This window comes from Peromyscus leucopus, chromosome 2 (assembly GCF_004664715.2).
Source record: "Peromyscus leucopus breed LL Stock chromosome 2, UCI_PerLeu_2.1, whole genome shotgun sequence".
Taxonomy (NCBI): domain Eukaryota; kingdom Metazoa; phylum Chordata; class Mammalia; order Rodentia; family Cricetidae; genus Peromyscus; species Peromyscus leucopus.
The window spans coordinates 90510080-90524627 of record NC_051064.1 but is presented as its reverse complement, the minus strand read 5'-3'; the positions used below and the strand labels follow the sequence as shown (position 1 = coordinate 90524627).

Genomic DNA, 14548 nt, shown 5'->3' with positions numbered 1-14548 from the left:
CTATCTATCTCTGTTCACTTCCTCACTGCTCACAAAAAGACCACGTGGCCCTTCATGCTGAGAGACCGACCACTTAGTGTTTCCTGCTTCCTAGAAAGAAATTAGGAAAGGAGTGAGTGGGAGGGAGGGAGGGAGGGAGGGATTTATCCCACTGAATCAGCCACATCAAACTCACCTTGCCACCCTTTTCTGAAGCTGCTGTTTCTAAAGTGTCTTCTTGTCTGCTTTGCATCAGTCAGTGCTAGAGAAACCTTGAATAGCTTCTGTATAGCACTTACAATATTATATTATTTTGGGGTGGCACACACCTTTGATCCCAGTACCAAAGAGGCAGAGGTGGGCAGATTTCTCTGTTCAAGGCCAGCCTGCTCTACATAGCAAGTTCCAGGCTAGCCAGAGCTACACAGTGAGACCCTGAGGTCTCAATAAAACAAAAACAAAAACCACACACACATATATATATATAATTTCAAAACTATGCTTTTGGGGTGCCTTGTACACCACCTGGCTGCAGTCTGTGGGCTGGTAGTGTACTGCTATGTACAAAAGAATGAAGGTAATCCTCATTTTACATCACATATTAAAATTAACTCAAAATAGGGCTGGAAAGAAGGTATTTACTTTTTAAAGAGGACCTGGGTTTGGTTCCCAATATCTACATAGGGTTCACAACCATCTTTAACTCCAGTTCCAGGGGATCTCGCACCCTCTCTGGCCTTCATGGGCACCAGGCACACAGGTGCTGTACAAACCTACATGCAGGCAAGAAACCCAAACATACAAAATAAAAAATGTTTTAATTAAAAAACAAACAAAACATCAAAATGAATCAAAGATCTAGTCTATAAGCTAAAACTTTAACACTTTACAGAGAAAACAAAGAGGACAATCTTCATGGTACTGAGTTAGGTAATATTTCTTAAATATGCCAAAGGCAGAGAACAATGGAAAAGAAAAATGGATATTCTTGATCTCATCAAATCTTAAAACCTGACATCAAAACAGTGGAAAAGACAAGCCACAGAATGAGAGAAAATATCCTCAAATCATAAATATGGTAAAGCTCTAGCATTCTGAACGCCCAGTAACAAGGCAGTAATACTCTAATTAGTAAAGAATAAGAACAGATGTCGACCAATAATTTAAAAAATGCAGCCGGGCGGCGCACGCCTTTAATCCCAGCACTCGGGAGGCAGAGGCAGGTGCATCTCTGTGAGTTTGAGGCCAGCCTGGTCTACAGAGTGAGTTCCAGGAAAGGCACAAAGCTACACAGAGAAACCCTGTCTCAAAAAAACAAAAAAAAAAAAAAAAAAAAAAAAAAAAAAACAAAAAACAAAAACAAACAAACATGCTTAACAAACATCATTAACTATTAGGAAAAAATAAATGAAAAATTATAAAATAAGATAAATGTCTATACTGCGGTGGTTATTCTAAACAAACAGAATGTATGAATTAAAAAGGATCTGAAGAAGAAACAAGCTTCAGGAATTAGAAGTGGGAATACACAATGCAGCTTTTTATGGAAGATAACAGAATTAATACAGAATCATCACATGCCCATAAAATTTTAAGCAGTCATCACAGTGCCTAGCAATTCCACCCCAGGTGTATCACAAAAAGAACTGAAAATAGAACCCAAACATTTATAAGCCAGTATTCACAGTAACAAGAATTCACAAGAACCAAAAAGTGCGGACAACTTAAAAGCTAACAGCTATCATCAAATCAACTGTGGCATATCCATGTAACAAAAGGTTTCATTTGGCCACAGGAAGGAGTGAAGTTCTAACATGCTACAATACGGATGAACCTTTAAACTTTATGCTAAATACTGGGTGGTGGCGGTGGAGGCACACGCCTTTAATGCCAGCACTCAGGAGGCAGAGGCAGGCGGATCTCTCTGAGTTCAAGGCCAGCCTGGTCTACAGAGTGAGATCCAGGACAGGCACCAAAACTATATGTAGAAACCCTGTCTCAAAAAAAGAAAGAAAAAAAAATGTGTAATTCCACTTACGTGCATAAGGTACATAGAATAGCAATTTCATATAGACCAGGGTTACCAATGAAAGGAGACTAAGTCATTTTTCTTTTTAAAAAGATTTATTTATTTTATGTATGAGTGTTTTATCTGCACGCACACCTTTATGCCAGAAGAGGGCAACAGATCCCACTAGAGATGGTTCTGAGCCACTGTGTAGTTGCTGGGAATTGAACTCAGGACCTCTGAAGAGCAGCCAGTGCTCTTAACCTCTGAGCCATCTCTCCAGCCCCCTAAGTCATTTCTTACTGGGTACAGAATTTGTTTGGTTCTGGAAATGATGATTAATAAACATCATAGTGAATAAATCTTTAAAAAAAAAAAAAAAAAGGGCTGGAGAGATGGCTAAGAGGTTAAGAGCACTGACTGCTCTTCCAGAGGTCCTGAGTTCAATTCCCAGCAACCACATGGTGGCTCACAACCATCTATAACAAGATCTGGTGCCCTCTTCTGGCCTGCAAGTCATACATGCTGTATACATAATAAATAAATAAATCTTTAAAAAAAAAAAAAATAAAAAAATAAACATCATAGTGTATGTAACTCCCGGCCCCCACTCCTTTTTTAGGCTTTTTGAGACAGGGTTATCTGTGTAACAGTCCTGGCTGTCCTGGAACTCCTCTGTAGACACAGCTGGCCTTGAACTCCCAAGAAAGATCCACCTGTCCACCTGCCTCTGCTCCCAAGTGCTGGGATTAAAGGTGTAAGTCACCACATCCAGTCAGTCTTTTTTTTTTTTCCTTGAGACAGGGTCTCACTGTGTGGTCCTGGTTAGCCTAGAACTCGCTACAGAGATGAGGCTTGGCCTCAAACTCATCTTTGCCTTTTTGTTTGTTTGTTTGTTTGAGACAGGGCTTCTCTGTCTAACTCTCCTGGCTGTCCTGAAACTCGCTTTGTAGACCAGGCTGGCCTTGAACTCAAGAGATCAGCCTGTCTCTGCCTCCTGAGTGCTTGGACTAAGTCGTGTGCCACCACGCCTGGCTCCATCTTTACCTCTTGAAGGCTGGAATTTAAAGGTGTATATTACCATGCTTAGCTTTAAAGTCACTCTTAAAAAATTTTTTTATTACATTAAATTTCTTTTATTTTTCTGTGTATGGGTGTTTTGTCTGTATGTATGTCTTTGTACCATGTACATGTAGTGCCTACAGAGGCCACTGAAGGGGGCATCTGTCCCCCCTGGAACGGGAGTTATAAACCACTGTTAGCCTCCATGTAGGGGCTGGGAATCAAACCTGGATCTTCTAGAAGAACAGTCAGTACTTTTAAGTGCTGAGCCATCTCTCTAACCCAAAATTTTTATTACATTTTATTTGTGTGTGTGTTTGTGACAAGAACATGCCACCATGAGAGAACGGATCAGTCAGAGGGCAACTTTTGGAAGTCAGCTCTTTTTCTCTATCAAGTGGGTTCTGGGGATCAAATAAATTGTTAGGCTTGGTGGCAGGCACAACAGTGCATCTTGTCAGCCCCAATGTCACTGTACTGAACCCTTGAAATAGACAAAAATGGTTTCATCTTATTCATTTCTAACATTGTTAATTTTCATTTGTGTATATTTACTGTATATGATCCTAGGTTTCATTAGGGTTTTTTTTTTTTTTAAATAAGATTTATTTATTATGTATGCCTTCAGGCCAGAAGAGGCACCAGATCTCATTCATTATAGATGGTTGTGAGCCGCCATGTTGTTGCTGGAAATTGAACTCAGGACCTCTGAGATAACTGTTGAGCCATCTCTCCAGCCCTCGTTAGGGTATTTTCAACCAAGTTGTTAATGTACAATCTATTTTGAGTGTATCCACCCCCATGTCCTACCCTCCCAAGGCCTTGCTATGGAAACAATGCTGGAGTGGAACTTGCAGGGACCCTTCCTGTCTGTCTCCGGAGTGCTGCGATTATAGGCAAGCACACCCATGCCCAGCCCAAACAGTGTGTTGTTATGTAATTCTACCACAGCTGGAAGAGGTGGAAGACAAGCGCTGTCCTTATGCACTCAAGTCCCCAGAGTGGCACATGTCTATCAGCTCCTGTTCTTCAATACCTTATCTTAGGTAGAGTTTCTACTGCTGTGAGGAGACACCATGATCACGGCAACTCTTATAAAGAAAACACTTAATTGAGGTGGCTCGCTTACAGGCCAGAGGTTCAGTCCATTATCATCATGGTGGGACATGACAATGTGCAGGCAGACATGGTGCTACATAAGTAGGTGAGAGTCCTACATCTTGTAGGCAGCAGGAAGTGGTCTGTCTTAGTGGGTGTGCCTTGAGCATCTGAGACCTCAAAGCCCACCTCCACAGTGGCACACTTCCTCCAACAAGGCCACACCTAATAGTGCCACTCCCTTTGTTTTAGTTTCATGCATGAAGCAATGATTAAAAATATGGTTTTAAAAGCTGGTGGTACACACCTTTAATCCTGGCACTCAGAAGATAGAGGCAGGTGAATCCCTCAGAGTTCAAAGTTAGCCTCATCTACATAGCAAGTTCTAAAACCTGCTCCCTTCCCACAAGAATATGGTTCCTGAGTAAACTCAGGAACAGAACAAAACCCTCCCAGGAACAGAGTGGTAAACAGGCACAAATTTGGTCGGATAACAACATAAGGACAAACTAAAAGCAGAAATCAGCCAGAGAGCTGGAGTCAAAGTGTGGCCCTTTCAGAGCCGTGGGTGACGCTCTCCAACTAGCTCTCAGCTTACTGTTTCATAGCAGAGGTCTGGAAAGGTGAGACTTACCATTTCATAAGCAAATGTTTCTTGTCTACAGGCGCGGTCTATCGTGATGTTTTCTTCCCGATAGTCCAAGAGCCCCTTCCGAACACTGACGTGGACACATAAAAATAAAATGATCAGCATGCTTTCCTGAATATTTAAAATATGCTTTAAAAAGGTCTGTTTTTATTTTATTTGTGTGTTTGCCTGCATGTGTACCTGACACCTACAAGGCAGAAGAGGACATTAGATCCCTCCCAACTGGAATTTTTGAGCTCCTATGTAGGTACCAGGAACTGAACCCAGGTCCTCTGGAAGAGCAGCAAGTGTTTCTTTCCACTTAGGTCTTAACATATCTTTAATCTTCAACATTTTTTGTTGTTGTCTTAGCAGAGATAAGAGTCAAACCCAAAATTTCACATATGCTAGGCAAGCACTCTACTACTGAGCTACACTAACCAGCTCCAATCTTGTAACTTATTATTTTAGACTACTTTTTGACCTAAGTTACAAAAACAGTACCAAGACTATATCCCTTCTGTCTCTCTCCACAGCTTCCTCCTCCCAGTATCTTCTGGGATCACAAAATCCCAAACAGGAATTAACATCAGCACAATGATTATTCACTACGGATGGCTTCCAGACCGCATGCAACCTTTAAGTAGGGCTTTCTTTTCTCCGTTCAGAGTCCTGTCTAGGATCCTACACGACATTGGCTAGTTTCCTTGACCTTCCAACCTGTTACTTTCAGCCTCTCCTCATCCTTCATGATTCTAACACTGTAGCAGAGTGCCAATGGGTCTGTTTACAGAATGCCAGGGCACTCTGTGACTTAGGTGACTAGTTTCCCTGTGACTGGAATAAACAGCATCTTGTCAACACGTTACAAGGCTGATGGCATCCTTCTTGGTGCAGGCCAGCCCAAGAGTCTGGTAGTAACATGCAGTGTTACTAATGAGGTCCTGTGTCAGTTAAGTTCTGTCTGCCAAGTGCCTCCACTAGACAGTACTTTATTTTCTCTGAAATGGATAAAGATCTGGAGGGAGGTACTTTTTTTTTTAATGATTTACTCATTTTTATTTTATATGCATTGGTGTTTTGCCTGCCTACATGTCTATATGAGGGTGTCAGATCCCCTCAGAACGGGAACTACAGACAGTTATGAGCTGCCATGTGGGTGCTGGGAATTGAACCCAGGTCCTCTGGAAGAGTCTTAACCACTGAGCCATCTCTCTAGCCCTGGAGGGAGGTACTTTGAGACAATGCAATACTGCTGCTTCTTGCAGGAATTTAGCACTCATCCGACATCCCCCCCCAAAACCCATTTACCTAATGTTGATTTTCCCCCCACTGAAATTCTATTGCAAAATAACTTGTCCCTTCTCCTTCACTCATTTCTATTAGTACAAACTCCACTCACTCATTTTATTCCATGGGTTAAAAACCTATTATTTTGTTGCTCAAATTGTTCTAGCTTTAGTCATAAGGGGCCCCAAACATTCAACAGGCTCTGATCTTTTATTATTTTTGGTAGGAGAAGGTACGCATTCCTTAGTTTGTGGAACCACGGGCATTCAAAGCTCACTCTCTGCTTCTCTTATCCAAACCCTGGCTTTAATCCTTCTAGGAAACTGCGTTCCTTTACTGGAGAGGGGTTTTGTAAATTTTAAAACAAGGTCTCATGTAGCCCTATCTGTTCTTGAACTCACTATATAGCAGGGATGACCCTGAACTCTGATCCTCTTGCCTCCATCTTCCAAGCATTGGATTACAGATTACACTATCATGTCCAGCATGGGAGACAAATTTAGAAGCTAGTATCTAGACACTGTGTGTTTTAATTACTAGTTACTGTTTCTAAGCCTTTTGGCTGAGACAGGCACAATCATGTCTGTTAACCCATGCGTGTACAAGCATCTATATTTTCTGTGCCTGTTATATATTAAAAATCCTAAATTTACACAGATACTTTTATGTGCATGTGGTACACATATGTGTGTGTGTCGATACATGTGTGTATAAGGAAGTCAAAGGTTGACATTGGATGTCTTTATCATGTTCCTTTATTTTATTTTAATTAATTAATTTATTTATTGTGACAGGATCTTACTATATATATGTATATACATATACATATATACATATATATATATATATATATAGAGAGAGAGAGAGAGAGAGCGAGCGAGCGAGAGAAAGAGAGAGAGAGAGAGAGAGAGAGAGAGAGAAGAGAGAGAGAGAGAGAGAGCGCGAGCGAGTCCTGCTAGCCTGGAACTTGTAGACCATGCTGGTCTTGATCTTGGAGATCTATCTGTCTCTACCTTCTCAGTGCTAGAATTAAAGGCATATACCACCATATCTGGTTCCAACTTATATTTTTAAATTATTATTATTTTATTATATGTATATAGGTGTTTTGCCTGCATGTTAGTCTGTAAACCACATGAGTGCCTGGTACTCAGGAAATCAAAAGAGAACATCAGATCTCCTGGAAATGGAATTACAAAGGTTGTGAGCCACCATATGCATGCTATGAATTGAACCCAGGTCCTCTGGACAGCAGCCACCTCTCTATCATACTGCTCTCAGGATCCCCATGTCTCAGATTAGATGTGCACTCTGCCTCTTTTAAAGTGGGGACTAGGGGTCCAATTCAGTTCTTCTCTGACTGAGCCATCTCTAAAGCCTTCTATCTGGATACTTCAAATCCCAAAACCAAACCACAAGACTCATCAGTGTTCAACTTCTTACTTCTCTCCACAAGTTAGGAGGATGGCTCCGAGGACGGGCACCTACCATCTGTTCAGTGCAGTAGTTACATATATCAGTTTCCAAGCTGCTACACTAGTCGGGTAAATACCAACAGGCGAGTCGTTCTTCCTTCAGCCTGCCGTCATCACCAGCATGCAGACGCAGAGTAGGTCTCTGCATCCTTGGTGCTGTTATACATTTGTAAAACACACCTGTTCACTTGCTAGTTTTTGTATCCTATTTTGTTTGGATTTATGTACTCATATGCAAACATACATTTTCTTTGTTTATAATAAAGTGTGTGTGTATGTGTGTGTGTAAGCCAAGGATAATCTTTAATGTTGTTCCTTAGTAGCTATCCACTCTTTAAATTTTTATTTGTTTATTTATTTTCGTTTTTCAAAACAGGGTTTCTCTGTAGAACAGCCCGGGCTGTCCTAGAACTCGCCCTGTAGACCAGACTGGCCTCAAACTCAAAGACCCACCTGCTTCTCAAGTGCTGGAATTAAAGGTGTACGTTATCACTGCCCAGCCTAGTTTCCTTTTTTTGATGGGGTCTTACTGACCAGGGTAGCCTTACACTCATGGTCTATCAGTCTCCCAGGCACAGGGTTACAGATGTGAGCTATCACGTCCACCTTGCAAAATATTATAGTATCTTAAATACATAATAAATATAGGAGACTATTTAACACACTATGGGAAATCCACACAAGTAAACAATGAAGCTATGATGAAGATTGAAATCAGTGACTTCCAAGACACAGTAGTGAATGGAGAAAGCAAAGCCACACAGCATATGGTAACCTTGGAAGAAAGGGAAGCTAGGTACAATCCACTGGTTCTTACCTACAAATACACATTTCTACCTCTTCTGTGAAAATGAACCTTCACAGTTCAAATAGTTTTCTTTTGCCACCTGGCACTCATTGACTCTGTAAATAACGGAACAGAGAAACCCTGTACTGTATGTAGCACATGAGGGAAGATTTGGCTTCCTGGTCTGCCATGCCAGCTTAGCAGAGTCCTCAAGGGTCCACAGCTCCCACTCTGTCAATCCCCAGCTCCTGCAGTCCACAGCACCTGGTGCCCAGCAGCTCTCCTCGCTACCTCTTTCACTCAATAGCTTTCCCTGGCACACTCGGTGGATTTCCAGCCCAGGAACATCACTGCACTCGGGAAACATAGGCAGGCCCTCTCTTATGGGATCTGGGTCTTACTCTTGGGGAAGGAAGAATGGCCCTCCTCTGGCATCCTCTCAGCCCAAGGGGGGACGCTCCTTACACCCACTCTGTCATTACTCATATTTCCTTTATTATTTCTGTCAAGACCTCATTGCTCCAATCCTTCTTTAAAGGCTTTTGCTTGTTTTGTTTTTGAATCTGGAGGGTTTTCCGTATAACCCAGGCTGTGCAGAAACTTACCATGTAGCCCAGCTGGTCTCAAAACCTGCCTCCCGCCTAAGTGCTGTGATTACAGGTATGACTACTATGCCCAGCTATAAAGATAACAGTCCTTTAGATTAAGCTTTCTCCATTAAAGTGACGGTTCTGTTTTTCCTAACTGAACTCAGACTGCTAAAGGAGATAAAATGTACAAGTATCCACTGATTTGAAAAAACAAACAGGGTAAACCAAAGCTAGAGAGAGAGGTTGGTTGTCTGCAAGGGTCAGTGTGTAGAAGTGAGGGAATGGGAAGGATTAGTAGGACCAAAAATGTGTGGCACTCTTGACTCTTCATTGTTGTGGTTACATTTCTCCTACTAGTTTTTATGCCCTAAGGGAGTCAGGCCAAATCAGTGGTTTCAGTTTTGTTTTGATTTTGGATCAGCGGATCGAAACCAGTGCCTTGTGCATACTTGGCAAGCATTTTGCTACCAAGTACATCTTTATTCTGGGGTCTTTTGAGACAAGGTCTGATTGTAGTCCAAGCCTGCGTGGGACTGGCAGTGACCCTTCCACCTCAGTGTTTCAGCCAGGTCTAGAAGGGGTTGTAACTGGGCTCCACATACCCACATTATCTTTCTTGAACTTTTTAATGTAAACTATTGGTACATCTCTCTTCCCCTCATTTTCCCGTGAGGTGTTTTGTGGTAAATACTTGATTTTCTCCAAATTCACAGGCTACCTTTCGCCATTGTTGATAGTGCTTCTGCCATATAAACATTCTGTGTTTCTTTTCAGTTTCTCTGATTTGAGTCCTGGTTTTACTGCACTCTCACCTCTCTCTCAAGCTGATCTCATAAACAGTCACTTCCTGCAGTGAGTTCTCTTTGGAGTCTCATTTCCTCCTGTGTTTCTGTGATATTTAGGATCAGTTTAGAAGAGCCCCAACTTAATGGTGGTTTTTTCTGTCATTCTAGCAGTCTAAGGTTGAATTTTTGTTTTTACATTTATTTGTTTACTATGTGTGCAAGTATGAGTGTATACTCCTGCTACGGTGGAGTACAGAGGTCAGAGGGGACTCGAGGAGTAGGCTCTCCTTTACAATATGGATTCCAAGAATTAAACTAAGGTTGTCAGGTTTGATGGGAAGCACTTTTACCCACTAATGCATCTTGGTGGCTCAAAATCTACTTTTAAAACATCATTTCTGTTTGGGTCTTAGGATAAGAGTTATGTGCTATGGATATTGCTCTGTATAAATAAAACACTGATTGGCCAGTAGCCAGGCAGGAAGTATAGGCAGGACAGGAGAGAGGAGAATGCTGGGAAGTAGAAGGCTGGGACAGGAGACGCTGCCAGCCACCGCCATGAGTACCAACATGTAAGATACTGGTAAGCCACGAGCCATGTGGCAAGGTATAGATTTATAGAAATGGGTTAATTTAAGATGTAAGAACTAGATAGCTAGAAGCCTGAGCCATCAGGCCAAACAGTTTAAATAATATAAGCGTCTGTGTGTTTATTTTATAAGTGGGCTGCAGGACTGCGGGGCGTGGCGGGACCCATAGAAAAACTAACTACAGTTATAGATCTTCCAATTTTGCGGTTCTCTTTTTCTTGCAGAACCTTACAGTTTCTTCTTATCCTTTAAATGGTACATGCTGGTTGGGGCAGTGAACAGTGCTTTCTTGGTCATACCAGTGAGGGGGATGGGTAGAATACCTTAGCTGAATTTGTTATGGGTTAAATGTAAGGGAAACAGATTTTACTATTAGCACATTAACAATTCCCTCTCTGAGATCACGAATTAAAACCTTCTGTTTTAAGTGGTTAAAACTTTAAATACTGGGAGGTGAAGAAATGGCTGAGCAGTTAAGAGCTGCTCTTCCAGAGGACCCAGATTCAATTCCCAGCACCCACATCATAGCTCGCAACTCTCTGTAACTCCAGTTCCAGGAGATCTGACACCCTCACACAGGCAAAACATCGCATAAAAATAAATAAACCTTTAAAAAAGAAAAAAGGAAAACAAAAACCCTTAAGTACCAAAGCTAAGTTGTTTAGCGTGTGATGACAGGGGATGGTGCAGAGCAGGTCACTTTCTCACACCGGGCTTCTTTCCCTCGTTAAGACCTAAGTGTGCCAAGACGTTGGACGGGGAGACAGTGGCAGAACCGAGAGTCAAGGGCCTTAGACTTTCCAAACAGCCTGGAACCAGGCTGGCCTTGACTTTCTGGCAACTCTCGTTCCTCTGTCTCTCAAATACTAGGATTACAAATGTGAGCCGCACTCTGGCCAGATCTGTGTTTATTTTTATGTTAAATTAGTGACACAAGAAAGGAAGGTTTAGGGAAAGACAAGCTTTAGGTTTTTTGAAAAGTCCAACATTTTAATCTGCGAGCCGAGCGGTGGTGTCACACGCCTTTAAGCTGTCACACAGAGAGACCCTGTCTCCAGGGAAAAAAATTAAGAAACAAAACAACCGGTGCTGGTTTCCTTTTTTGAGACATCACACACCCCAGGCTGGCCTGGGACATCACACACCCCAGGCTGGCCTGGGACATCATCACACCCCAGGCTGGCCTGGGACATCACACACCCCAGGCTGGCCTGGGACATCACACACCCCAGGCTGGCCTGGATCTCGATCTGTAGACCAGGCTGGCCTTGAAACTCAGAGATCCGCCTCTGCCTCCCTGGGATTAAAGGTGTGTGCCATCATTCCCAGCCTCAACTGGCTCTTTACCAAGTATTTCGAGAAACACCATCTGAGTACTTAGCTTGTATTTCAAAATTTAAGTAGATTAAGTCTACATTAAAAAATAAGTGAAAATTTGAATATGTATTGGCTATTAGAGGTTTGTGCTTTTACATTTTTTTTTTAGATGTAAGAATATCACCCTGATTATGCAAAATGGTACTTTTGGAGCTACAAACTGATGTACAGGCAGGGAAAAAACACACAATTGTACCCCATACTCACAGAGTTAAAGCAACGAAGTCCAAATGTTTAAAAAACAACAAAAAATCAATCATTGTTGAACTCACTATGTAACGGAGGCTAGTTTCTAACTTGCACTAATCTTCCTGACTCAGCTTCCTGAGTGATGGAATTACAGCCATGAGCCAGGACGCCAAACTCAATGGTCGGATTTAAGTGGTGAGGATGTGGAGAACAATACTATACTTTCCAAAGTAAAATATTCAAAAAGTGTTCAGATAAATAGCAGAAATGCTAACAGTGGAGTTTAGTGGTACATTGTTTCGTCCCAGAGCCCAAACAAACAAACAGCATATAACAAAACAAAATCATACCATAAAGTCACTAGGTCAGTGTTCTCTGGGATGACTTCTGGGTCTTCACCTTCTTCGAGGCATCTCAGTTTATCAAGGCTTAGAAAGAGGGAGGGGTCGGGAGAGGGAGAAAGGAAAAGCAACATTTTATAATCAGCCGTGCTTTTTTCAAAGGCGGGTCAGAGCTTGTCCTAAATACATCACTGAATAATTAAGAAGTCTTATGAAATCCAGCAGGCGGCTCAAAGGAGGCCAGAATTCAAGACAATGGTTTCTGTGCCAATATGTTATACTGAAAGGATGTATGTTCATTTGAGGACAGCCAGTACTGTCAAATGAGGACCATTACAAGTAAGTTTTATGCTTCCACCCCCAGGTAAGGTACTTTCGAGGAAATTTAAGTAACATATTCACGAGGACCACTAGAGACTACGGTTAATTGGGGTTTTAACACTGCTCTGATCAAGTCTCCTCCATCTCCACGTACTTCCATTGTCCAAATGTCAATGATAGATACATTACCACTGTTACTCCAGCAAGCGCCTTAAAGATCAGAGAAGAAAGTCTTTTATGCAATTGTCGCGTCCCGTTACTGGATCGACCCTCATAAACTGTACTTTTGGACCCTAGCACCTCTTCTGGCCTTCCGGAAAGGGTTTGGGAGGTGGGGGGTGGGGTGGGGATGAAGGTTAAACCACTGGCCCGCGGCCGGAAGAGTCCCTGGGGAGCGCAGGGAGGAGGTTGCACCTAGCCGGAGCCACGCTGAGCCCTGAGGCCGCGCACTCACCCGCACACGACCCTTAGCTCTGCGGCCGCCTCCAGACTGCAGCCCAGATCCCCGGCCACCGCAGCATCTTCCAAGCCGTTGTCCGACGTCCCTCCGTTCGCCGGCTGCGCGGCTGCCTGGGGCTCGCTCAGCGACAAATCCCGGGTCCCGAGCCGGCCGCGCCACAGCTCCCCAAAGGAACCCACGTGGAACGCCCGGGTGTGCAGCTCCGGAAGCTCGTACTCTGGGAAGTTGCCGTGGCTCGCACTGGGGACTGGGTGCTGCATACCACCCGCACCGCCGCCCTGCGGGTCCTCCGCCATGTCAGCCGCGATCCCTTCCGGCAAAAGCTGGCGAGCGAGTGTCGCGGGGCGTGACGGGATTTGTAGTTGCGCGCGGCTCCCGGGCGGCGGGCGGTTGCGCCAGCCAGGCCTCAAAAACTACATTTCCCGGCAGGCCGCGGCCACCACCTGGGCGCGGCTCGGTCGCTGGGGGCAGGGCTGGGTGCATTGTTCTCTGCTCGTCCGAGGGCGGCGCCGCTCGGTTGTGCGCTTGGCGGAGCTGACTGGTTACTGGGACCCACAGTTACCTAAAGACTCTTATCACTGGGGCCTCTCTCACACTTTCCTCAGCCCTGGTTCATGAGAGAGATACTTTTGACCAGTGATGTTGGGAGCTATGCTACTGTCCCGTCCCCGTCCCCCCATGTTCTAGAGCGAGAGAGTCCTAGAGGGCAAGGACCAGAGGCACTGAGACCGGTTAGATCAGAACCTTCCGAAAGGCCCTGTGTGCGTTTGCATGTGTGCCTCGCTGTATACATGAATAGTAATGCTTTGGAACGTCGGCTGTGCTTCACACGCCGTTCATTCTTAGCCATGATGTATATTTTAAAAACTAGCAAATAGAAGTAGCTTAAAACTCAGTGGGTCTAGATAATCAAGAAGCTTTTGCCATGTCTCAGGTGTTCCAAAGATCAAAACAGGGTGTGCAGTACAAGCCCTGGCTTGTATGGTGGTCATGTGACACATAACGTATAATTCACCCATTTAAGCTATTCTCTCGGTGACTTAGGATATTCACAGTTGAGCAACGATTAGTTTGAGAACGTTTTACCACTCCTGAAAAGGAAATCTGTTGCTTTTAACTATGACTCCCAATCCTTCCAATTTCAGCCAAGAACTTTGCATCTGTAAAGGTTTGGGATCTGGGCTTTTGGAAATACGATCTCACGATGTAAACCAGGCTAGCCTTGAGATTATAGCAATCAGCCTGCCTCTGCCTTCTGAATCCTGGAATTAAAGGTGTGTTCCACCACACCCAGCTTATTTTCTGTATTTAATATAAACATATATGATCGTTTGTAACTGGTTTCTGTAATATTGCAGAATATTTCCACTTTGTAGCAAGTTTCAGTACTTTGTTCCTTTCTTGGTTGAATTAAATTGCAGTGCATGAATATTACACGTTTTGTGTTTTGAAACTGTCTTTGGATAGGCTGGGATGTAGCTCAGCTGAATAGAATATTTGGCTCACATGCTTGAAGCCCTGGGATCAATCCTCAGCACCACATAAACCCAGTGTGATGGGACATGCCC

At 43.4% G+C, this 14548-nt stretch overlaps 1 protein-coding gene across 7 annotated transcripts in view; it reads right to left on the bottom strand.

Annotated features, from left to right (window-relative positions):
• Snapc3 (small nuclear RNA activating complex polypeptide 3) overlaps nt 1-13321 on the bottom strand; it is a 34710-nt gene extending 21389 nt beyond the window's left edge. For all 7 annotated transcript variants that reach the window (XR_005090859.1, XR_005090861.1, XR_005090857.1 and 4 more), the window contains exons 1-3: nt 12975-13321; nt 12209-12286; nt 4782-4866 (exon numbers count right to left, since the gene is read on the bottom strand). Coding sequence is in view for 1 of the 7 variants with exons in the window: in XM_028873287.2 (XP_028729120.1) it covers nt 4782-4866; nt 12209-12286; nt 12975-13276 (465 nt within the window). In the remaining 6 variants the exon portion in view is untranslated. The remainder of the gene's footprint in view (nt 1-4781; nt 4867-12208; nt 12287-12974) is intronic.
• Nucleotides 13322-14548: the final 1227 nt, after the last annotated feature.